Here is a 24317-nt window from a genome sequence, read left to right as displayed (position 1 = left end):
GATGGGACGGCCCTTTCAACAAGCCTGCTCACAAATCCAGGTTACTACAGATGCCAGGCTTATTGGCTGGGGTGCCCATTGCAGATCTCTGCAAATCTATGCCCGGTGGCCATAAAGAGAGAAACTGCCCCATATCAACGAGCTAGAACTCTTAGCAGTAATAAAAGCTTGCAAAGCTTTCAAAAACCATCTTGTCAGCAAAACGGCTCAAATAGCCACAGACAATGCCACCATGATATATTATATTCTCAAACAAGGGGACACTCACTCCCCAAGTCTTTTATACCTCGCTGTCGACCTGTGGGAATACTGCCTCTCTTATCACATTTGTTTCACAGCAATACATATAGCCAGTCAAGGCAACAATCTGGCAGATTACCTTAGTCAAAAAGAATCTCAAGCCCATGAATGGGAGCTAGATCAATCTGTTTTTCTCTCCCTGTGCAAATGATGGGGCACACCTATCATCGACTGTGAGATTCGAGACAAGAGTGTAGAGGCTTTCGTTGGAATGCTGTCCGCCCTTAATTTTACTCAGGAGGTTCAAACCATCCCACTTCCACCATCCAAAGAGACTGTCCATCCGGGAATTGACACCCGAGAACTGGAGGAGAGATTGTGGAGAATAACAGTTGCTACACAAAGTGAGCAGAAATTGGCAGGAAAGGAAGAGAAGGGGAGGTCCGTAGTAGAGGCGGGAATGGGGAAAATAAAAGGGGAGAGAGATCCAATCCTGGGGGGCTGGGAGCACATCTGGGTGGAAGATCCTTGTATGGGCAGATGGGAAAAGGTGAAGGTACCCCGCGAGGAGGCAGACTATCACAGGCGACGAGGACTACCCCAAAGACCATCGTATTGGGGTGAGTCTGAAGCCCGCGAGTGGAGGCGACACCTTAAGGAGGAGATGGAGGCGGTAGCGAGTAAAGCAGAGGAGTGTCGGCCATGGCGTGTGGAAGAAGTCCGGAGGAGAGAGTACCTCCGGGACCTTGCATACCCTTTGAGAGAGAAGGGGAACCCCTATGGGGAGCGACCCAAGATGAGGAGACACTACCGTTATTAGGGACTGAAGAAAGGGAGCCCCTTGAAAAGGCAAGTGACCCCTTCTTTCATGGACTGTGGGAGAACAAATCCCTAAACCCTTTTGACCCAGACGTTTGGTTGCCCTTGCATCGCCCGTTGGTGACATGAGATAAGTTACATGATAAACAGTTGAATGAAGCATTACAGTTAAATGAATCAATAAACCCATGTTTTGATTGAACTTTTGAAATGACTCCGGCTTTATTTGAAAAAGAGAAAGAGGCTCTATGCGAACCCTCACATCAACCTCTTTGCCTCCTGGGTAAACTGGAAATACAAGTGTTACTGCTTCCACGCAGGAATAGGCAAGAATTCCCGCAGACGTGCATTCATCGGCCATTGGCCCAAGTCACTCATTTACCTATTTCTACTGTTCCCGCTCCTATTTCTACTCCTCCACAAAGTTGTAGTCTGGCTTCAGCAGGACAGGCCCAATGCTATCTTGATAGCTCCATGGTAGCTGTGACAGCCATGGTTCCCAATTCTCCACCAGCTGTCATCTGACATTTATCACCTGCCCCATCTACCTCACCTGCTCGTACAGAACAAAAATCAAATTCTTCACCCAGATCTCCCTGCTCTTCATCTTGCAGCGTGGAGGATTCAGCCTCACTGATGTATGTCATTCATCATGCAAAGAAACCTTCAACCAGGAAGGCCTATACAGTGGTGCCCCGCAAGACGGGTGCTCCGTTTAACGACGAAACCGCTTGACGTTGATGTTTTTGCAATTGCAAAAGTGATCACGAAACGATGTTCCCTATGGGGGAATTTCGCTTTGCGATGATCGGTTCCCTGCTTCAGGAACCAATTCTCGCAAAGCGATGATTTTTTAAGAGCTGATCGGCGGTTTCAAAATGGCCACCAGGTAAACAAAATGGCCACCACTGTTTTGGGATAGATTCCTTGCTGCACAGGTAGCGAAAATGGCCGCGCTATGGAGGATCTTTGCTGGACTGTGAGTTTCCAGCCCATAGGAACGCATTAACCGGGTTTTAATGTGTTTCTATGGCCTTTTAAAAATCGCTTTATGACGTTTTCGTTCTACAGCGATTTCGCTGGAACGAATTAATGTCGTAATGCGAGGCACCACTGTATGTATAAATGGAAAAAATTCAAGCTTTTACTGAAGTGTCGTCTTTTTCCTCAACCAACTCCTCTCTTACCACTGCCTTATGTTTTTTTATTGCAATTAAAAACTAAGGGTCCTTCTCTCTCATCCCTCAAGGTCTACTTTTCTGTAGTTGTGGCTTATCAACCACCAACATCTCAGGCAGCTAAGTCTGAAACTTTTCCTCAAGGGGCTATCATACTTGTACCACAGATATCCACCTTCCACCACCTCAGTGGTCACTGACATTGGTCCTTCAACAACTTACAAGGGTCCAGTTTGAGCCCCTGTCATCAACTGACTTCAGGTTGCTTACCTTCAAAACGATATTTCTTGTGATCATCACGTCAGCTCAACATCCTGGTAAAGTTGCAGCCTTAACGTCTGACTAACCTTACCTCCAGTTTTACCCAGATAAGGTTAAACTTTTTGTAGATAGTTCTTTTCTATCCTAGGTTGTCTCCCAGTTCCACCTATCCCAACCTTTGGTTCTTCCTTCTATTTTCCATCTCTTTCTACTCATCAACAAAGGATCCTCCATGCTCTGGATGTAAGACAAGCTTTAGCTTTTACATAGCCCACACTCAATCCTTCAGATGCTCAGCTAAACTTTTCGTCAGCTACCAACTTCCTGCCAACAGTCTTCAAGTTACCTCGCAAGGAATATCTAAAGCGGTTGTGTCTACCATCCAGCTTGCTTATCAACTTGCTCAAGTTCCAGCACCACAGAGTATCCGTCCTCATTCTGGGATGTTGGCGACATCTACGGCGTTTCTTCGGGGCGTCCCCATACCAGACATCTGTACCTCTGCCACATGGTCACAGCCGTCCATGTTTATCAATCACTACACATTGGACATTCTGCAGTAATCTGATGCTGCTTTTGGGTGTGCTGTGTTATCATCTACCTTAGTGTGACACCCTCCTCCGGGTATGGTAGCTTTTTAGTCACCCGTATTGTGATTCACAGAGGCCACGAAGAAGAACAACATGTTACCTACCTGTAATTGTAGTTCTTTGAGTGGATCTCTGTGATTTACATGTCCCCACTGTCACACCCTTTTCTTTATGTGGTAGTTGACCTAACTGAATGGAGAGCCTTGGCACCAAGGTACATATACCGGAGGGAGGGGTCTATGCTAATGTATTTTCCTTTGCTACTGCAGAAGCTCTAGAATATCCCAATGAGGCTCTGCGCATGTGCAGATTACCCATAGTGTGAATCACAGAAGTCCACTCGAAGAACTACAATTACAGGTAGGTAACCTGTCTATATAAAGCACAGTGACAGATATTGTGGCTGACTAATGGCCTTGAATGGAAATTAGAGATGGGGGAATTCATGTATGAGTAAGAATACTCCCGTACAGCTGGATGTAACAAAGGTCCAGCCCCCTGGGGTCAGACCGTCCACTCACACATCTGCCGCCATTGTCAACTTTGCTCTCCCTTCTAATCGCTCCGAATCTCCTGGTTGACTAGCCACTCCTGGGAGAAGGAGGGAAGACAAGTCTCCCTGCCAGGCTGACAAGTGGATAGCCAACCAGGAGCTCCAAAGTGATTGGAAGGGAGAGCAGAGCAGTCCGGCCCCAGGGGGCTGGACCGTCGGTACATACAGCTGTGCTATATTTCTAATGGAAATATATTAAAGTATTCATAAATAAGCTAGGACTTATTTGGGCCTTGTGGTGCGCTCAGTGGGGCCTGGATAACCTGCAGTGCAGATTTTTATCCATCATAGCCATTGGTTACACAACTGGTTACATAACTGAACTGGGATGTATTCATCCACACAGTCTTGTGTAGGCATGTCCTTAGTAAAATAGGCTTTGAAAAGAAACATAAGACAGCTTGTCCAGTGACTAAGGAGTGTATGTGTAATGGAGACCCTTTAACATGGGAGGCAAAATTGTTTAAACACAAACCTGTAGGCAACTATGGAAAAATGCCAGATCTGCTTGAAATCTTTTCTGTAGTCAGTAGTGGGTTCCTACTGTGCCCACCCTTCCTTGTAGTTCAGAGCCTACAGCTTCAGTTGAGCTGTTGGGGTAAGCCAACATATATTTAGTGAACTGAATGAATGTATCAGGAGCAGCACACAGTTGGACTGATGGGAGGGGAGAGATGCTTCATTCCCAGATTTGGGGATGAGATGCTCCCCTTGCTCAGACTGTGTGGTGCATTTCATATATCCAAAAATAATGAAGAAATACTGCACCTTATTCTTACTTTAAAACACAAGATTGCTTAGATCAATTCTAAGTTCTGAGAGTCAGGATTGACTGTCATTCTTGGTATTTAAATAGTAACAGGAGGCCAACACCTCTGAATTGTAGCCATTTGGAATCTAGTGTTATTTTTGCATATTTTGTTGGACATCTTTGTAGTCATTGGCAGTACTTCATATGCTAAATGAAAGTTTAGTAGTGTAACTATTCAGTTCAGATGTAACTATAGGATCTCAGGGTGCATAAATGTACCACAGAAAGATCACTTATTTGTTCCATGTCTGAATCCATTCATGATCAGGAAGAAACCTCTGTATTCTAGTCTGGAATCTTCGGGAAAAACAGTGTCTCTTATTTCTCTCTCATGTACCTGCTTCCAGTGGTAGGGTTTTTGATTTTGTTTGTTTTTGCTGTGATATTCTAGAGCAGAATGTAGCATGCCATTATAACTGTCCAAATTAATGTTTTTATGTCTCCACATAGAGTGTGCCCTTCTCATTCTTTTATACCCATTATTATTTGTCCTGCTTATTTTGTCCACTGGGTGTCTCTCTTAGTTAAAATTCTGCTTCCCAAGAGAATTTTCACCCAAATGCTCTTTTTCTTTCTCCCCTCTGTTTTGATGGTAAGTCCAGTCTTCCATTTCTTACAGAACTGGTATTAAACAAGAACATTTCAGTTACGGAAAGCCGCTCCTTCCAACTAGATGTTATTGTGAATGACACAGAATACCAGGGACCTAATAAATCCTTGACGCTACACTTCAATGTCTCCGTTCTTCCAATCAGCATCCAGTTTTCAAATGTGACATATCACTTCACAGTAAACAGAAATGCTGCCAACTTTTCACAAGTAAGGATGGCTTATTTTTTCATTCTATGTTTTTTAAATGAGTCATTTATTATTAAGGAATGCAGGAAAATATGTGTATGAATTAATGTTCTGTAGTTGAGGATTCCAGCCCCAGCTGTTGGTATTATTTCTAGCAGTGATGCAGATTCACTTCTCCTGTGTACCAAATGAAAAAGAGCAAAGATTACAGTGGTGCTTCGTTTAGCGATGTTAATTGGTTCCAAAAAACATCGCTATGGGAAAACATCGCTAAGCGAAACACCATTTCCCATAGGAATGCATTGAAAACCGGATAATCCATTCCAATGGGAACAGATTACTGTCCTTAAGCGAAAATCGCCATAGGAAACACCGCTAAGCGAAACGCGGTTCCCCCATTGGAATGCATTGAATAGGTTTCAATGCATTTCAATGGTTTTGACAGGTCCGTTTTCGCTATTTTTAAAGTGTCTTAAAATGTTCAAAAACTGTTTAAAGTGCTTGGAATCGTTAGTGCACCTTGTACAACCTTTGCAAACTTAATTTGGTTTTGTTCTGAGTCTTCATTAATTTTTGGTGAATTTTTTCTCCCCCCAATTGAAATGCATTGAACTGTAGGTTTAACAGCTGTCAATGCATTCCAATGGGGTGGGGGGAATTCACCAAAAAATCAACTACAGAACATTAATTCATACACATATTTTCCTGCATTCCTTAATAACTAGTGAGATTTTGCTAGTTCTTGTTGTTGCTGTTGGTCTTGGAGGAAAATTGTATATTTCCATCACTGTTTTTTGTTCCTTTCTATAAATGAAAAAATCTAACTGCTCATTGTTGCATGGTCTATTACAGAGTAGAAGTATTATATGAGCTGTTTGTGTTTTTGTGCCAACCTCTCTTTTTCTAGTAGTTCTCTCTCTCTGTGTGTGTGTCTCTGTCTCACTGTGTGTGTGTGTGTTTAGCTTCAGAAAAGGAAAATAAATATTTTGTACAAATTGCAGTAACCACAGTTTTAAAATGCTTGACGTCTCATGCTTCCTTCAGAGGCAGTAACTCTTAATATGCTTACCAACATATACCTGCTATATTTTATTTCTAGCAGTCTATAGTCCTATTAAGGGAAAAGTACAGATATTTACTGGGAGTTTGATTTTTTTGTTAAACAGTATTTTGTTGCAGAATTTTCAATTTCTAGTCAAATTTCCTTTTGTTATGCAGTAGAAGTGCAGAGATTCACAGAGGAGAATAACTTCAGGTTTCTCAGATAGTTCATCCCTTTGTCATTAAGTGGCACTTAAAGTCTCAGTAACTCAATCTGAGACATTTGTAGGAGAGAGAATAAAAATATTTCATTACTTACAGTTGTAAATAGACCAAGAGCAAACAAACACTGCTTCCAAGAGATTAAAGAGAGGGAAAGCGCACTCAGCAGACAGGAGGAGCTTCCTTTAAATTCAGAGGCAGGAAGGAATGATTGGTTAGTGTTGGATAGATTGACAGTCACTCCAACCCAGAAAGGTTCCTTCTAGTAACTCAAAACACAGTTGCAAATAAATTCCAATGTATTTGTGCCTGTCTAAATTGCCTGTAAAATATATCCCATTTCTGTGAAATTTGATGTATCTTGCCCATTAGAGGAGGAGTAGAATGTCTGAGAATTTCATTTGAGCAAAAAACATGGAAGTTAGAAGCAACAAAACAGCAGCTGAGTTTTTTTGTTGAAAGCAATTTGAAACAAAAACGGAGAGAATGATAACAAGCAAAATAGTACTGGAAATGATGTTAGCAAAAAATGCTTTTAATAATTCACAATACAAATTAAGTTTAAATAATAAACATGGAAATAAATAGACAAAATGCTGCAGCAGTGTTAAATACAGAGAATTCCATAATGGTTAATATTGTATTTTAAACACTGTTAACAAGATATTTCATGTTTTGTGTGAATTCTGATGTACATTAAATTGTTTTGTGTTGTCTTATCTTTCATTTCAAAACAAGTGGTGTCCCCCACAGGGAGTTTAAATGCCTTTTTTAAAATTGCACTTTATGTGAGTGACATTACAGGAAACATTTGGGTAAAATCTCCAATAATTACTTTCTTTAAAATTACAAATTTTTAAAATCCTTGATCTCAATGTACATTAATAGGTAATTTCAGTTCACAAATGTCACTAAAATTTTCTTGGCAAATAATGTCACTAGCATAACATATAAATATCCATTTATAGACAGAGACTACGCATGCATGTTACAACTCCATGCAGGGAGCATGAGGACAAAGCATGTAGCTACCTTTCATCTTCTTTTTTTGAGTCATGGGTGCTACTGAGGGAGGAGATAAATTATCATTCTGGAGGAAGACAAAAACAAATAACCCTTCTGAGGGCTGAAATTACTTCTCTGCCAAAAAAAAATTGTTCCGATGAATCCTGACTCAAAATAATTCTCTTCATTGCTTTTCTAAACCTCGAGGGCAGTTTCAGTAATCCCATTTGGGGGAAAAAATGACATCTGAAAGATTGATTCTAGATTGAAATATAAAAATTTGTACCACAAAAGAATTTGATCTTTAATAATTAACTGCATGCTGTCAAGTCAACCCTTTCCAGGGTTTTCCAGGTAGAAAGTACAGTACTCAGAAGCAGCGTGCCGTTCTCTTCTGGGTGTGCCCTGGGACTGTTGCCCAAGGTCACAAGGCTGGCTCTTCTGTCCAGAGCTACAGTGGGAAATAAAACTCCCAATCTCTTACTTTACAGCCAGATACCTAACTCACTGAGCTGTCCAGCCAGTCTTTCGGTCTTTAAGGCATTATGTCATTACTTGGCCAGTGACACTTGACCGTATTGGGCAAGACGGGCCAGTGGTCCAGAGGCACTTTCCTATGTTCTTATTTCTTGGAAAACTGACTATTCTTCCTGTGTTTCTCTAATAAAATGGAGAACATTGTTTTAAAATAGCATGGGGACCTGGATTACTCTTGCAGGATTACTCCTGGAGGTTGAATTTGTTGAGAAGATACTCTTCCATTTGTTCCACAGGAGTTTATATCCTATCTTTAAGACCCTGGGAGGAATAAACATAGTTTAAAACCTGGCTGGGAAAAATGTTTAACCAACCCTTACCTGCACAGGGTTACTTTGGGTTGGGGGGGGGGACAAACCCTAGAACCTCATGTGTCCCAGTGTAGGCCCTATTGTGGGGACATAGGTGCATTTTTGCCATGTCTCCCTCTCTTACGCTGTTGTGTCCTCTGAGGGGCTTTTTTTCAAAACTGGAAGAACTTGTGCATTGAATCAACTTGTACTTGGGTTGTGTTTTGATGAAAGCACAGTTGATTATGTTTCCCTTTTTTAAATAATTTAATCACAAAATTCATGTTTATCAGCTTTGTCATTAAAAAAACTTCCAAGGATATTTAATCTTCTTTTGGTTTACTTGCAGATAGCAGCAAATGATTAATTTTTTACAATTTGTTTTTGAATGCTAAACAAGGCCCTACAATGGCAGACATCCAGTTGTGTAATAGAGCTGTTGTTCATTCATTTACTATGACTGGTGCCACTGTCCGGTACTGGAAGGGTGAATTCTTTTCCATCTGCCATGGGAGCAATGTCTTGTATAAGCGAGATACACTGCAGATGCCCATTTGCACAGAGAACCTGTTTGCCCAATTCTCTTTCTAAAAGGAAGGCAAGCTTCGTTCAGCACTATATAAAGGCAGTGCCTTTCTCTTGTGTACAGTAGAACTCCCAGATCCACGACAGATCAGTTCCACAATCTACCATGGATACCTGAAACTGTGGATATAGGGATTCTATATGTGTAACATACAAGGAGGTGGGACAGAGGCCACAAGGGGATATCCTTCTTATTTATTTATTTATTTATTTATTTATTTATTTATTTATTTATTTATTTATTTATTTATTTATTTATTTATTTATTTATATCCCGTCCATCTGGTATATTGTACCATTAAGTTGTATATAGAGTGGCGATTAACTGCCAAAAAGTGAAACTACAAATTCCAGTCCAGTGGATACAGGGGTCCTTCTATACAGATTGATGATCTTTGTGCCTTTATATTTTGATATGAATGTAGCAGAGAATTTGATTCAAGCATCTCAATCCCTAGAGCCATGGCACTTGATATTCCTGACATATTAGGCGTAATTTGGAATGATTATCTGACACAGGGAGAAAGACAGGACAGGAAGTAGAGAGGAAAATTAGACAGCCTTTTACCCTGAGGAAAATACAACAGTGTAAGGAAGCAATTAACTTGTGGAGTAAAGTCATTTCTCTATTTTGACAACCAAATGAATGAATAAAGCTGCAACTCCATAGCCAAGAAGCAGCATCTGCCACCTCAGAAATAGGATTTGACTCCTTGACAACTTTGGAGAGCCAGCCCCTGTCCGCAAGAGCTCAGATGAAACTGACACATGCAGGTTTAATGAGAGAAAGTGGCTGATTCCCAGAGTTGGGAGATTTTTAAATTGTATGTAACTTGTATTGCAATATGAGATAGCGATGCCTTTAAAGGAATAGAAATACATGTTTGAATGTAAGAGAGGGTGATACCTTTTATTAAATCTCTTTTTTAAAAAAAAATCAATCAAATGTGGGTGACATCCACTTCCCCAGGCTAAGCCTTCATGAATAGTGCAGGAAAAAAGTAGAACTTTTTCACTATCCATGGAGGAGTGTGCTTAGCCTGAGAAAGTGGATTGCATCCATGAAAGCTTGCTATTTGATTGGGGTTTTTTTTAGTGGCCCAATAAAATGTATTACCCACTTTTGAATTTGTGTAGGGGACCACATGGCCTTTTCTTTGTTCTTTCTGGACTATGTTTGAATGTGTGTTTCATTATTTAATTTTGCAGCCAAACAACTGTTGACTCTTCAAACATTAGCTCTCTCTCTCTCTCTCTCTCTCTCTCTCTCTGTGTGTGTGTGTGTGTGTGTGAGAGAGAGAGAGAGAGAGAGAGAGAAGATCCATGGTTCTTAATATGGGGTTGCTTACCTGCTATAATGTGGGTTAAAAGAGATGTGTAAAAGGTCACTGCCTATTTCTCCGCTTTTTGTGGTTGCTGCTGACATTTTTATTGGGTTCTCTCTCCTTTTTTTGAGCCTAGATTGGAAAACTCTGCATCGACAACTGTATGAGGTTTTATGGGGTCAATGTCACCTATAGTTTACAGACCCCCAATGTCAGCTGCTATGCTGTGACAATCGCCCAAGGCCAAGAGGGCAAGTTTGGAATCCTGTATGTAAACAATTCCGCTGTGCTACAAAGACATGATTGCAAAGAAATACAGTATCCTGTGATAGCTAGAGAAGAGCGGAGCAAGAAAGAAGCATACACCCTTCTCACAATTGTGCTTGATGGATCCCGTAAGTTAACACTGGATCACTTAAGTCATCTCTGTGTTGTGGAAGAGCGACTTTCTCTAATTTATCATCCTTCAGATGTCAGATTTCAAATCCCAACATATTGAGCCATCATTCCAGTGAACACGTGTAATCCAACACATGAGAGTATCAGGTTAGAAGAAAACTGAGATAAACTTTGAATTCTTTAAAACAAGATGGGGGAACTTTTGGATCTCCATATCAGGAATGTAATTAATACCCACTTATATTCTTGTTCCCCTCCAATATTGCCTTCTTGTGGGGCAATGAGAACATCTTCATTCCTACAAGATGTCCCAGCTGGAGCATGAGAGCGAGATGGCCTGATTTTTTAACCCCCTCTGAATCAACACTGATTTTTTTGTGCAAGAAAGCCATTTGTTGCTGTGTGAAGTATCATGTTTCCTTTGCATGTTCTCTGTTTTGCATGGAACATCAAGCAGTTCTTGGGGATCTAAATGATTAGGAGTGTAGATCCTTGCTTCTGTCCTCAGACAAATATGTAAAAATGTTCCTCTTCCTCCTGCCACTGGAGACGTATCTTCTAGTGGAATCAATCAATGGTTGTCGTATAAATTGTGTATCTTGCACATTTTGCACAGATCACTAAAAGCTACCTCTCTGCTGCCTGCTGTAGATTTTTAAGAACTGGATGCATCAAAGAAGTTGTTTTCCTCTTTTTTTTTAAACAAACAATAGTTCCTACTGTGTTTGCTATATGTGCATACTTTGCTTCTCAAAAGGAAATAACACCAGATTTATGCAGATACTTTATGGGGAATTTTATTCCGATTGTGTACCTTGTGGAGATTGCATATTTTGCACAATTTGCACGAGTTAGTCAAAACTGCAATTGCAGCTGCCTTTTTGCTTGGATTTTTATCAGAAGTGTTAGATAGTCTGTTTACCACTTTTCTTAATAATCAGCCTGTCCTGTTTGTATTTGTATGTTTATATGTGTACATTTTACTTCTTAGGGAGTAAGATAATTAGATGTATAGGTGATTGCAAAGACTTTATATGCAAACTGCAGAAAATCTTGAGAAGAAGCATTCGATATCTGATTCTTATTCTGGAGGCAGGAATTTTAGCAAGCGTTTTTCATACCTCCACCAAACATATCTTATGCTAGTTAAGTAGCACAACAACAACAACAACCAGCAGGAGACTGCCTGCTGTTGCTATTCCTACATATTGGTGGTGCCTGAGAACACATTCTACACAAAGGCTGAAATCCTGTTGCTTTTACTTAAGTTGTGTAAGGCTGATGACATAATCAGGCACAGCACTTTTTCAGGAATTAAAAATGTCCAGTCTCTGCTCTGCTCCCCTCCTCAAAGGTCCCAGGGCTCCCTTGAATCCCTTTTGTTGCGAGAAAGCTGTTAAAGTTCAGAAGAGGAGGAAAGTCTTTAATTTCCCAATATTATTGTCAGTAGGATGCTTTTACTTGCAGGGATTATTTTTTGGAAATGAAAACCCACCACCATCACCACCAATGCTGCAGTTCCCAATGACTTTCCTATGATGGAATGGATCCCAAGGGAACCTTGGGGCCGGAGGAGATTGGAAATTTCTAATTTCTAAAAAATTGCTCCAGCTGATGATGTCATCAGCCTTACACAGCATAAATTAAAACAATTTCAGGATTTCAGCCCAAATGTTCCGCAACACATGAACAAAGTCTATGCAACTTTCAGGAATAATGTTTTTTAAAAAGAAAGTCTCTTGCTAAGAGATCTAGTAAGAAGAAGAAAAGTTTTTTCCTCTCAATTTCCCAGAGAGAATGAGACAAGAACAGATTCATATCTTTTCACCAGACATTTTGAATAACATCTCCCACAGCTTGTACAGCTCTAAGAACTGGTAAGCTTAGTAAACATAGATTTTTCTGTTGCTGATACTGCTGATCTTCTTCTCCATGTAGTTATCCATAATGATGATGACTGTCCAGATTCCTGTGCTGTGAGTAAGACCCGATCAGAATGCGAAGAGTGTGGTGGTGTTGGAGTGCTGATGGGGAAGTGTCAGTGGAGACAGGGAAGTGGGAAAGGTATGTCTGGGCATTCTGGAAGTAAATAAAATGCAAAGAAAGAATGAACGACATTTGTGACAAACAGCATCAAAGAGCATGGGTAGCTCTGTCTTCAGTTGTTATCTCAAAGAGGAACAGTAGGGACCTCCCATGTTTCCTTGTTAACACTCACGGCTGATAATTCTGTCCTTTCTCTTTACTTTCTTTCTAAAGTAAGTAACTGTTATTGCTCCCTGCTTTCAGACTATGCCATTCAGTTGTTGTTTTTAGAAAGGAGATTTAAAGATACTGAGAAATGAGAGAGTTCAAAGTAAGTTCAGAGTTGAAGATATTCCCCAGAACTGCCCCACATTATCCGTATGTTCTTCTAGAGAAAACATTTTAATGAAAAATTATGTAGGACTGAGGAATGGAATGACACCGAGAAACCATATTTTCCATTATTTAATTGATAATAAACCTGTTACTTATACAGCCAATCCATTTGGAGTGCAGGGCATACATTTAGAGCTGAAGTAAATTGCCATAGTGAAAAATAACTTTCAGAATGGTTTGAGTCAGTGACAGAAATTTGGAAGAAACAAACTTATTTAGTCAATATTTTAATGTATTGTGGTTACTTTCAATTTCAAAAATAGCAGTGCTACTTTAATAGTACCACATCGGCTTGGAAGATCACATCAGTTTAACAACATGATCTTTTAGAGTTTAGTTTGTGACCTTTGGTCCCCCTAGGTGTAGATGACAGATCATTTCAAGATGGTCTAAACAAGCAGAGGCTGCATGCTAATGAGTGGGTGGAGGTAATTCCTTAAAGTGGATTTAATTAACTTCTGTATGTGATTGCCAAACTTTACTGACCAGAGAGAACACCAGTGGGAAAGCTCATGAGCTACACAGAGGCTTCCCACAGTCCAGATCTTCTCCATCCCTGCTCTAAACCCCCATTTTGTTAGGGACACAATTGGCCCTACTTATCAGTTGCAGAACCATCTTCCTTGACATTATCAAAGAAGCAGAGAGACAGGTTTTCCCCCCAGCCTCCCACCACAAGGTGAAATACTCCAGGCCTACAGCAGCTATCGGGGCCTTAGAAGCCATGACATGTGCTGGTGTTTGGTGTTTTCTCTGTGTTCTGATCTAGGTCTACTGTTACAAAAAAATAAAAAATAAAAAAAAAGTGGGGGGGAGATCAAGGGCAATATTAGACATGAAGTTCATATACATGTTAGTTAGAGGCAAGAGATTTAAGATGTGTACATTCTGATCAACAGCCCGTGCAACCCATCTAGGAGATTTCCTGATGCCTATCAAGCAAAACTAGGTCTACTTACATTATCCTGGCAGGGTGACATACAGGAAATTTTTCTGCTTCTCATATGGCTCCATCTGTATAGATCACTGCCCTTTGAGCTCTCTTCAGCTTCCAAGATATTCACAAAGACCATAGCTGCCGTCATTGGCCACCTCCAGTCATCTGGGATGCACATTTATCATTACCTGAACAATTCCTTCCTTCAGGCACTATTCAATACAACAAACAGGACTTCTAGAACATGATGGGTTCCCCACCCACCCCTATGCCTACAGACAGGAAGCAGTATCTCTGACCTGTGTTTGAGTACTGGTAGCTAGGCTCTGTGTTTCCTCTTCATCTGGTGCAGGGACAAAATTGGTCTATGGCTCTGTTTTCTCCAGTTGGAGGAGGAGTAAGGCTTGAATGTCAGGCCCTCTGCACTGATCAGAAAGACATTTCACAGCAAGTCTAATTTCTTGTCCTTGCCTTACCATGAAGCAATGTTGCCTTACTGTGCAACAAAGGTAGGGTTTATCTTGTCTATGTGATAATATAAAACCTACCTTTGTTGCCAGGGCAACGGGCTGATCCTCCTAGCATGTTGCATGGTGACAGCTTTATTGCAGCATCACAAGGCAGGGTCAGTCAGCCTGGTTATCTTCTCTATTGCCTAAGGGAGGCCAGCATGATTTCAGTGTTTTTGCCACAATCGGACTAGCTATGCAGCATTATGATGTCTACGTACATACTTGTGTGATCCTTCCTTAACTGAGGTCTGGCAGTGCAAGAGGAGAAAATGGCATTGAAGGACCAGCAGAGAATGGAAACAGTTGCTGGAAAGTGCTTTGAAAAGGGTAGCCAATGAAAAAAATGGCACTTCAGGGAGATCCTGAAAGCCCATTTTGCTCTGAAGATGTTTTAAGCAAGCTCTTACCACAGATGTAAGTGCATGTCTACACAGTATACACAGGGCTTTCAAATTCAGAAAAGTGCCAGACTGAAACAAAAATTACAAAAAAAGAAGAAATAATCTTATATTCTTTAAATTGGCATTTCTGTGCAGTTATATTAGTGACAGCAAAGTTTTCAGGATGATTTTTTTAACATACTGTACTGTCTTGCAGGGAAAAACTAGTTAAGCCACTTAGGTGATGTGCCAAGTTCTCTCATTTGTTTCCTGCTCTTAGGAATAACTACAAACTATTCCACCTGCAGTCCGAGCATCAAGACTTGTCCTGATGGTACCTGTGATGCTGTTGAAATCAAAGATGAAAAAATATGCCCTCAAGACTGTACAAGTATGGAAACAATACTCATCCTTCTTATTTTGTCTACTGATATGCATTTTGTCTTTTGGCTTGTGAGGCAGCTTTGCATATCTGAAATGCAAAGAGACAGAACCAGATGTACTATGACTAACCTCACAGACACAGGGCTTTTGAGGGTTTTTTAAAAGCAGATAATAGTTGAGCAACACTGTTGCATTCAGAGTGAGAGGTGTAGTATTGCTGACCTTTTTAAATCACTGAGTGAAGTCTGTTTGCATATTTGATGGCATGGTAAAACCACAGAACTGTGTAATGTTTATTTTTTAAAAAAAATTCAGGAAATTATTGATGATGAACTTCCATGCAGACTACATGGAAAATTATTAAAGAACCTGATAAGGTGCATAGGAAGGCATGTGTGACTCAAAAGACCAAGAAATGCAAGCAGCCTCCTCTGCCATTCTGGAATTTTGTGACAGGAACTCTGACTAATTTCCTTGGTACCAGAGAAGCAAGGTGATTGGATGGGAGATGCATGTGGCCAGCCTGTCCTGGAGCCTGAAGAAGGCCGGGGCTGAAGGTCTGGAAGAAAAAGAGAAGGAAAGTGTAATGAAAGAAGGGGTGTGTGTTGTTGGGCTATTGGTTCATAACTGAAGAAGAACTGAAGCTTAGATCTGTTCTCAAGTTGTTACATTGTAATCAAGAGAATATCATTTTTCATCCTTTAACCACTAGATCTGGGGTGGTTATTGGCTGATGCCAAACTTTTAAAGGGAAAGCTATTTTTAAAAGTGACAAGCCTAGGCTGGGGCTGGTTACAGAGCCCCCCCCCCCCCCGTTTGTTCCATGATGCACCAAAGTGGAAAACGAAAATAAAGCGCTTGTGCAAAAAATGTGCATATAATGTAATCACAACTACTTGAGCACTAGGCTAGGAAAATCTGGAAAATTACAGTTTTCACTGGTTTTTAAGACAGAGAGCAGGAACAGTGTATGCTTTAATTTTTTTAAATGGTAAATTTGTACTTGTACAGTAACACACGTGCAGGTATGCAAATTTCCCCACTTCTTTCCCATTGCAATCAACTGTGCCTTCCCAAAGGTTTCTTTGGAAAGTTGGGCTGTTATTAGGAAAAGCTTGGAATGTGGACTCAGGAGAGCGTTTGAGAAGGGAGGGAACATAAAGGGCTGCAGAGGGGAAGGAGTCTGTAAAGCCTGCTTACATGAGTTTTGCTAGTGAAGGACTGAATATAACTCAATAATTTTTTTCCTTCATCTACATGGTGTCCTTTTAAAAAAAAAAATTTAAATTGTACTGAAATAAGTGTGCCTTAAAACCTCCAAAACTGCCATGATAGGAAAATCTTTTGTGTGAATTAAATTTTAAACCAAGCTTGCCTTGCATCCATTTTATTTTTATGCATCCACATCAATTCTGTATCAGAGACTTCTTCAGAATTAGTCCACAGTTTTCAGGGAGATTATTTGAATGATACAGAGTTGGCATCAAAAGCACAGTATAGATGCAAAAGAAGAAAACCGCAATTACATCTCCATGGTTTAGTGACTGGATTTTTAAAATACTTGTTAAATTGGTTTTGCTTTGCAGCTGATCTACACAGTGAATTTTGGTTCCACAGTTAAGACAGCATCTACCCTGTGCAGATGGCAGACTGCTCATTTAAAGATTATGTAATGCAGTTATATTTAGCACTTGTGTTGTGTGTTTTTGAGTCAGAGTCCCCATGTGCATACTCTGCAAAAGTAGTTAAATGTCATTATTGCCATTTTAAGATGAGGAAATTCAATAGTAACAAAGCTAAACTGACTCATCACTAGAGATGAGGGTATTCGTATACAAATACCCACCACAGGTGAAGATAACAAGGGTGCAGCCTCCTGGGGCCAGACCGTCCACTCACCGTTCCACTGGGCTCCACGCTCCCTACACCTGTGTGTGTGGGGGGGTATTCATATTCAAATACAAATGCCCCCCTCTCTACTCATCACAAGTGATTTTCATGGGCTTGATAATGCACTTGATCTGTAGGCTACACTATTCTTAGCCAAAATTTCACTGATATTTACTAATGCAATCAATTTGTAACTGAAGTGCACTCAAGGTAGTATTCTTACGCTATGGTACAGTACCTGGTAGAAGTCTCTCTGCAGTCGATGAGACAATGCCTGAATAGATAGGTATGTTTGGTTTGGTGCTTTCAGACCTCTGAACTGCCATTTAATCATGGTATTGTTCAGGCCTCTACCTGTTTGGCTTCAGATGACAAATATACTGAGGTCTCTTTTTTACTTTGGAAAATACAGGAACATATACCATGCCCATACATTTTTCCCGCCAGCCAAATACAGCCAGTGGCAGCTTGTCCATTGGCCCTCCAATGTCCCTATTAAAGTAATGCTCCTTTGGGTTCCAAAATGTCTATTCCTTCATGCTGATACTTATGCCTTGTGTCTGTCAAGTGCATTGCAAGTTATGGTGACCCTTTACAGGGTTTCCGGGGTAGAGAACACACAGAAGTGGTTTATCATCCCCTTCTTCTGGGAGCACCCTGGGACTGTACAGCTTGTACTTGACTGCACAGACTGGCTTTTCTCCCAGGAGGCACAGTGGGGAATTGAAACCCCCAACCTCTGCCTCTGCAGCTAGATACCTAAACCACTGAGCTGATACTTAACAGACTCTTTTTACAGTATATAGTGTCACTATCTAGGCAGAACATAGCTTTTAAACTATACCCAATAAGAAGTTCTGTTTCCCATTTACCCACTGTCTGGGCCTATAATGATGGGAACAAATTTAACCACAACACAAGCAGTAACCTAGTGGTGATTCTTATTTTTTTTCCTTAACATTCACACAAATCAATATGATTTTTGCAAGTGTCCACACATGCATATAAATACAATGCTAGATCAGCTGGTCATATCCTGGTGGCATACTTGTCTTTTCTGTGTTTCCCATTACCCACTAGCTTAGGGTCTCAGTTCAGACAGGCTGTCATTACTGCTTACACATTCATTCCTCCTGATTAGACCTGGAATTGCCTCCTCTTTATGTCTGTTTCCCAACATCCTTTGCTAAGTCTGTTGCATAGGCCTTCCACTTCTGTTCTTTGATCCTGTAATTCCTGAGCACCAAGATGGCACTGGGGAAGGCCTTTCTAAGTATTGGTACAACAGAATCAGTGCCCACATACCAAGCTAAATTGTTGAGATCCCTGCACAATATGCTAAATAGGTGTCATGTAGTTTAAGACACAGTTTGGAAAAGTTACTTTTTGTCCAACAGTTCCAGAAGCCAATATGTGGCTGGCTGTGCACATAGAGGCTTTCTTACCTTTGTGACTGGACATTGTTTCAAATTCCTAGCCCACCCCCACCCCAGCCAAAAACGAATGAAAAATAAACTCTCTTCGGGCCAGTGGAGGTTTATTCCTTTAAAATGAAACTGGAAGGGAAAGCACAGTGGGAGTGGATTCAAGCCCCTTCACACGCATGCTTATCCACAAGACATTGACTATAGAATATAATGGTAATGAGACCCATCTCAATGAGACTCATCTCAGATGATATAGGGGATCAGTGTGGTTTCATCTGGTCCTATAAAACCTCTAACTTTGCTACAGATCTTTGAAATGTTGGGGGAGGGTTAACTACATCTCCCAGAATCCACTAGCCAACAGAGCTTGGTGAAGAATTCAGGGAGTTATAGTTTAAAAAACAAACATTTCCAAGCTCTCTCCCTCTTGACTTCTCTGTCACAGCTTTTTTGGGTTAACAAAACAAGCAATTCTCATTTGTTTTGTTGCTTCTCCCTTCTCTGTCATCAGTTTCATCATCAGTTTGCTGGCTTCCCAGCTTTGTCTGTGTATCACGTTCATGAGTTCTGTCTCAAATTCCTGCCTTCACACCATCAGCCCTAACATTAGACACCAGGAACAACACTGTGACTGGAGGACTCATCATATTTCATAGGATTTTGTTCATTGTTTTATGAGTCTATGTTGCATTGATTTGATAGGACTTTCTCATGCATAGCTGTCAGCAGAATTATCACTTTGAATAATAGTCTCAGTAAAGTTAGCAGTAGTGCTGCTGCTTTTGTGTATGAAACAAATCAAGTTGAATTTCATGTCTCATCTCTGCATCAGTCTCTGATGCCATATGGAAGGGGGGCTGTCCTGTAGCAGGAATTGTTTATCATCGTGGTAACCCACAAAGTGAGTTCTGTGCAGTTTTGTTAGAGCTTGACCCCCCCAATCAGTGGGCAGGTTTCTCACCCAGCTTTTATGCAAGCCAATACTTTAAATATACAACAGAAGAAACCAACACTATATATTGATCCCTTCATACAGAATGGATTTTGCTTATATCTGTATCTAATTTAGGGGCCAACATCGTTGGTGGTCATCAGAAAGGGGTTCTTGGGACTGGAATCAGGGCAGGACATGGAGTTTGTCACTGCTTTCCAGATATAAGCTGTTATTGTGAGAAGGATGATATCCGAGGTGAGTTTGACATTTGCTCATTCTATAGCTTCATTATTATTGTTATTATTTTAGAAACCAAAAATAGAGTGGAAAAATCATTTCAGCTCATAAGATTTGAATTAGAACTTCTGAGAGTTGTAGTACAAAAAAAAGCAGATGCATTCTTTATTTTTTTTCTTCTTTTAAAAATTATTTTAATCGCTAAAACTGTTCTAAATCAAAATACACTAAAATATAACAGATGTCATTCATACAGCATGTAATGATGGGCAAGAAGTAATAAAAACCATCCTGTTTAACACAAAACTTATAGATGATAATTCTGTGTTCAGTCAAAAAAGCCGTTTTTCTTCTGTGCATGCAAATTTCAAGTCTATGGCATGCTAAAATATGCCCTTTCTTAACTGTTAAGTGAATACTATAGGATGAACACCAATGGCATGTGTTGGGAACAGACTAAATTAGGGCACACTAACTGTACTAAAAAGGGGGGGGGACCCCTGATAGGGGCTTTCAGAGTTGCAGGTTGGGATGCTCTGAGGATAAACTGGTCGACTGTAGTGATTATGTGTAGCTGCTGAAAAAAGAGCAAAACAATCCACCCCTGCAGCACACCAAACAGCAGGGCAAATGCCTATCTGAACGATCCCTTATTTGGAGCATTAGAGAGTTGTTAGTGGCTGTAGGAGCAGCATCAATAACTGACAGAAGTTTTCTGAAATCATTGAGGTAGATGTTCCTCTATCAGATCTCTGTTCTTCCTCCTAACATTTAGCTTGTTTAGAAATGTTACAAATGCAAACATTGAGGGGAACGGAGAGAGGAAAACTATTGTTCATTGTCCTTATAAAATTCTTTATCCACAGAACCTTTGTGTGATGACATGTGCAAAACGGTGATTGCAGGTGGAGTCCTCCTCTCCTTCATCATTTCAGTGCTCCTTTCTTCCTACTTCATCCATCGCTACCACAAGAATTCTCCAAAGCCACCTATTGCCTCAGCAGAGATGACTTTCCGGCGCCCAGCCCAGTCCTATCCGATAAGCTACTCATCTACTAATGTCCGTCGACCATCAGTGGATTCTGAGAACCAGATGTCGGTAGACAATTTTAAAATACCTGTACGTTCTTGTCGTCCTCAGCTGCTTAGTAGGCATCTCATTGATGCTTTAGTTGGTTCACTGTCTTATTACCAGGGAATATTTGACTAAGAAAAAAAAAAAGCAGCATCACATAAGATTGAGAGGGGAGATGATCCAAAGATAAGACTTTCCAGACTTTACAGTAAAAGCACATGCCAGAGGAATTGGGTATGCTTAGAAGTTACTTGTTCATCCCATTCACTGACTCAGTTAGAACTCATACCTCTCTTGCCCTTTTTGTAATATCAACAACATTCTACAGCTTGGTGTCATGGAACCACACCTGTAAATTCCCATACTGCACTGGTGAGTCTTACCTTGCCTACTTAGGATGAAGCTAGCTAATAAATACAGGATAACTGAACTTCATATATTTCTTGCTACTAGCAGCGGTTAAATTGCTGTTATACTCTGACTGGAAGACACTCTCTTTGCGTAATTGGCTCTCTTGCCAAAGTGGGTTCTCACCGTGAAGTACATGCATTCATTCAAGCTGTAGTGACCACAATTCTATATAGGGTGTTCTAGAATCAAAATACCAAATAACTCCTGAGCATTCATTATATCTAAACTGTGGTTGGTAGATATTGAGCTCATAGGGATACCTCTAGGTAAGTCTATACAGGACAGGAGCTACATTCAGGCTTATCTTAACATCTGTTACTTTGTTTAGTAATAAATACCTCTATTTGCATGTAAATACTGAGTTACAAGCAGTTGCCAAGAGAAAGGAAACATAAAAATGCAATGAATAGAAAATTAATAGGAAGTAAGTCACAAGCAGATTTTGTAGCTCTGGACTGAAACCATTATATAACCATCAAATGCGAAACACAGGAAGAAATGTTTGTGTTCTGACTTTGCTACTCATCTGTATTTTCTTAGGAACATTTTATTCATATATATTTCCCTCCAAAAAGCTCAAAGTGAATACGAAGTTTGACTCTATTGTAAATATGACATATTCCTGTATTCACATATCTTTGTCACCAAATGTCAACCCATGGATGCTCTGGCAGATTTTCAAAGAGAACTGAGTATGATGTTGCCTGCCTATGACTCTTATGGATATAATAGGAGCTTTATTAAGGTGTCTTCTGGAAAATTAAAGGGAAGGCTGTGTAGACATATCATTAAACCTTTGCCTGGAACATGATGCTAAACAGCTGGCTAAATCTTGGAAAGAAATTGAAAATTTTTTGATCTCCCTAAGTAAAAATACCTGATGAAATATCAAGATTATATAGGATCTGACTGGCTTAATCCTGCTATCCCAGTCCAGAAAGGGAGAACTATGAACAGACATTTATAAGCATAGTAAGTGTGGATGCTCATCTGCATGAGCATTTGTGTCGATTATATGGCAAGGTTATCTTTTGAGGGAGACGTGCAGCCAAAACACACTACCCATTTATTTAAAACACCAATAGACCAATTTTCATCCACAAAAAGCAAGTTTTAAGATGTTTTATACAAACATAAAAAGCTACATCAACAATATAATAAAAGCACAGTAAAATATAAATCTGTAAAATTGAGAGAAATGAAAAAAAAACTCACTGGCCAGTTAAAATTATAGACAATTTATTTATTTGTGATGTCAGGTCACTTCTGAATTGTGGCAGCCCTAATCCCTAAAAGGGGTTTTGGGGTATGTGAGATTTTCAGGGTTTTCTCGTTGCCCCATACTGTCACGTTCCCAGGGATTTCAACAGCAGAGTCCGATAAGCCAGACCAATGTCAGAAGTTCAGAGAATGCAGAGCCGATATCAAAATGTCAAAGCCAAATCACAAACCATAATCCGAGGCCAGGGTCCAAAGCCAAATCACACAATGTAGTCCAGAGTCAGAGTCCAAAGCCAAGGGTCCAGAAAATAAGGTTCAAAGTAGTCAGGAGCATGAATGCAAAACAGAGATTTGATGTGTTGCTTCCACAAGCTTGCCAGCGTCTGGGTGCAGATTTTATAGCAACAGCAGCCATCTAAACACCTCATCCTGCTAATACTCAGGGCTGTTCAACCTGATGTTCCTATGGGAAGCATTCATGCAGGCTTTGGATCTCCGTGTCATGAGTCCTTGCTGAAGCTTGTCCCTTACTCTGGCTACTGGGGGAGGAGAATCTGGTGGTGATTCAGCTGCCTCTGATTCTGATTGCCTAGCATTCTCCTCAGCTGTAATTAACCCTTCAAATTCCAGATCTTCGGCAAAACTCATGACACTGTCCCCCTCCTCAGGGCTCCCCCCTTCAGATGGGCCAGGTTGATCAGGATAGGAGGCATGGAACTGTTGTACAAGCTCGGGGGTGTGTAAGTTAATTGTAGGTTCCCATGATTGATCCTCAGGGCCGTACCCCTCCCAGTCCATGAGGTACTGAAGGCCTCCCCGGTGGATTCAGGAATCCAGGATATGATGGACCTCGTATTCCTCCTCGCCATCAACCAAAACGGGCAGAGGTGGAGCCAGGGGTGGGGGTCGGGTTGGGTCCGGTGCTGCAACAGGTTAAATAAGGTCCTATAAACCGAGGGTCCAACTTGTGGGACTGGCCAGGTCGGCGGAGATAATGGGTGGAAAGCCAGACCTGGTCCCCTGGTTTCAGAGGTGGCCCTTCTTTCCATTTTCTGTCGGCCACTGTCTTATAGGCATCCTTAGCTTGCTGAAGCTGTTCTTGGAGTAGGTCTTGGAGAGCCTGCAACTCGCATACGTGAGCATCAGCAGCAGGAACTACAGTTGACGGCAGGACAGCCAGGAAAAATGAGGGTGGTACCAATAGGTGGCTGCAAATGGAGTCTGATTTGTGGATGAGTTATGACGTTATTGTAGGTAAATTCAGCCAGGGGTAGCAGGGTAGCCCAATCATCTTGCTGATAGCAGGTATAGCAACAGAGATATTGCTCAAGAGTGGCATTAGTACGCTCAGTCTGTCCATCTGTTTGGGGATGATACGCCGACGACAAGTGCACTTGGGTACCCAAACTGGTGTGTAAGGCTTGCCAGAACCGGGAGGTGAATTGGGAATCACGATCAGAAATTAAGTGTGTCGGGAGCCCGTGTAGACGGAAAACACAGTGAAGATGGAGCTGGGCTGTTTCAGGAGCTGTGGGAGGCTTGGAACACAGGACAGAATGAGCCATCTTGGTGAACAGGCCCACTATTACTAGAACACAGGTATACCCTTATGATCGTGGGAGATCCGTGATGAAGTCTAGGGATACTGTGTCCCAAGGGCCGGCTGGTACGGGTAATGGTTGCAGCAGCCCTGGAGGTTTGGCGGGTACGTCCTTGGCTCATACTAAACCTCGCAGGAATCCACGTAACGGGCGACGTCAGCTCGAACCTGGGGCCACCAGAATTCCCATGTGAGTAGGTGCAGAGTTTTGTACTAACCAAAGTGTCCTGCAGG

The 24317-nt window shown here is 41.1% G+C and overlaps 1 protein-coding gene across 2 annotated transcripts in view; it reads left to right on the top strand.

The window, feature by feature from the left end:
• Positions 1–24317, top strand: part of RET (ret proto-oncogene) — a 136648-nt gene that overhangs the window by 68419 nt on the left and 43912 nt on the right. For both annotated transcript variants that reach the window (XM_020802288.3, XM_078391039.1), the window contains exons 6-11: positions 5072–5271; positions 10392–10650; positions 12593–12718; positions 15185–15295; positions 19675–19794; positions 20643–20896. In XM_020802288.3, the coding sequence (XP_020657947.2) occupies positions 5072–5271; positions 10392–10650; positions 12593–12718; positions 15185–15295; positions 19675–19794; positions 20643–20896 (1070 nt within the window). The remainder of the gene's footprint in view (positions 1–5071; positions 5272–10391; positions 10651–12592; positions 12719–15184; positions 15296–19674; positions 19795–20642; positions 20897–24317) is intronic.

Source organism: Pogona vitticeps, chromosome 3, assembly GCF_051106095.1.
Source record: "Pogona vitticeps strain Pit_001003342236 chromosome 3, PviZW2.1, whole genome shotgun sequence".
Classification (NCBI taxonomy): domain Eukaryota; kingdom Metazoa; phylum Chordata; class Lepidosauria; order Squamata; family Agamidae; genus Pogona; species Pogona vitticeps.
The sequence above is the reverse complement of the archived record's forward strand: the minus strand, read 5'-3'. Positions and strand labels throughout refer to the sequence as shown.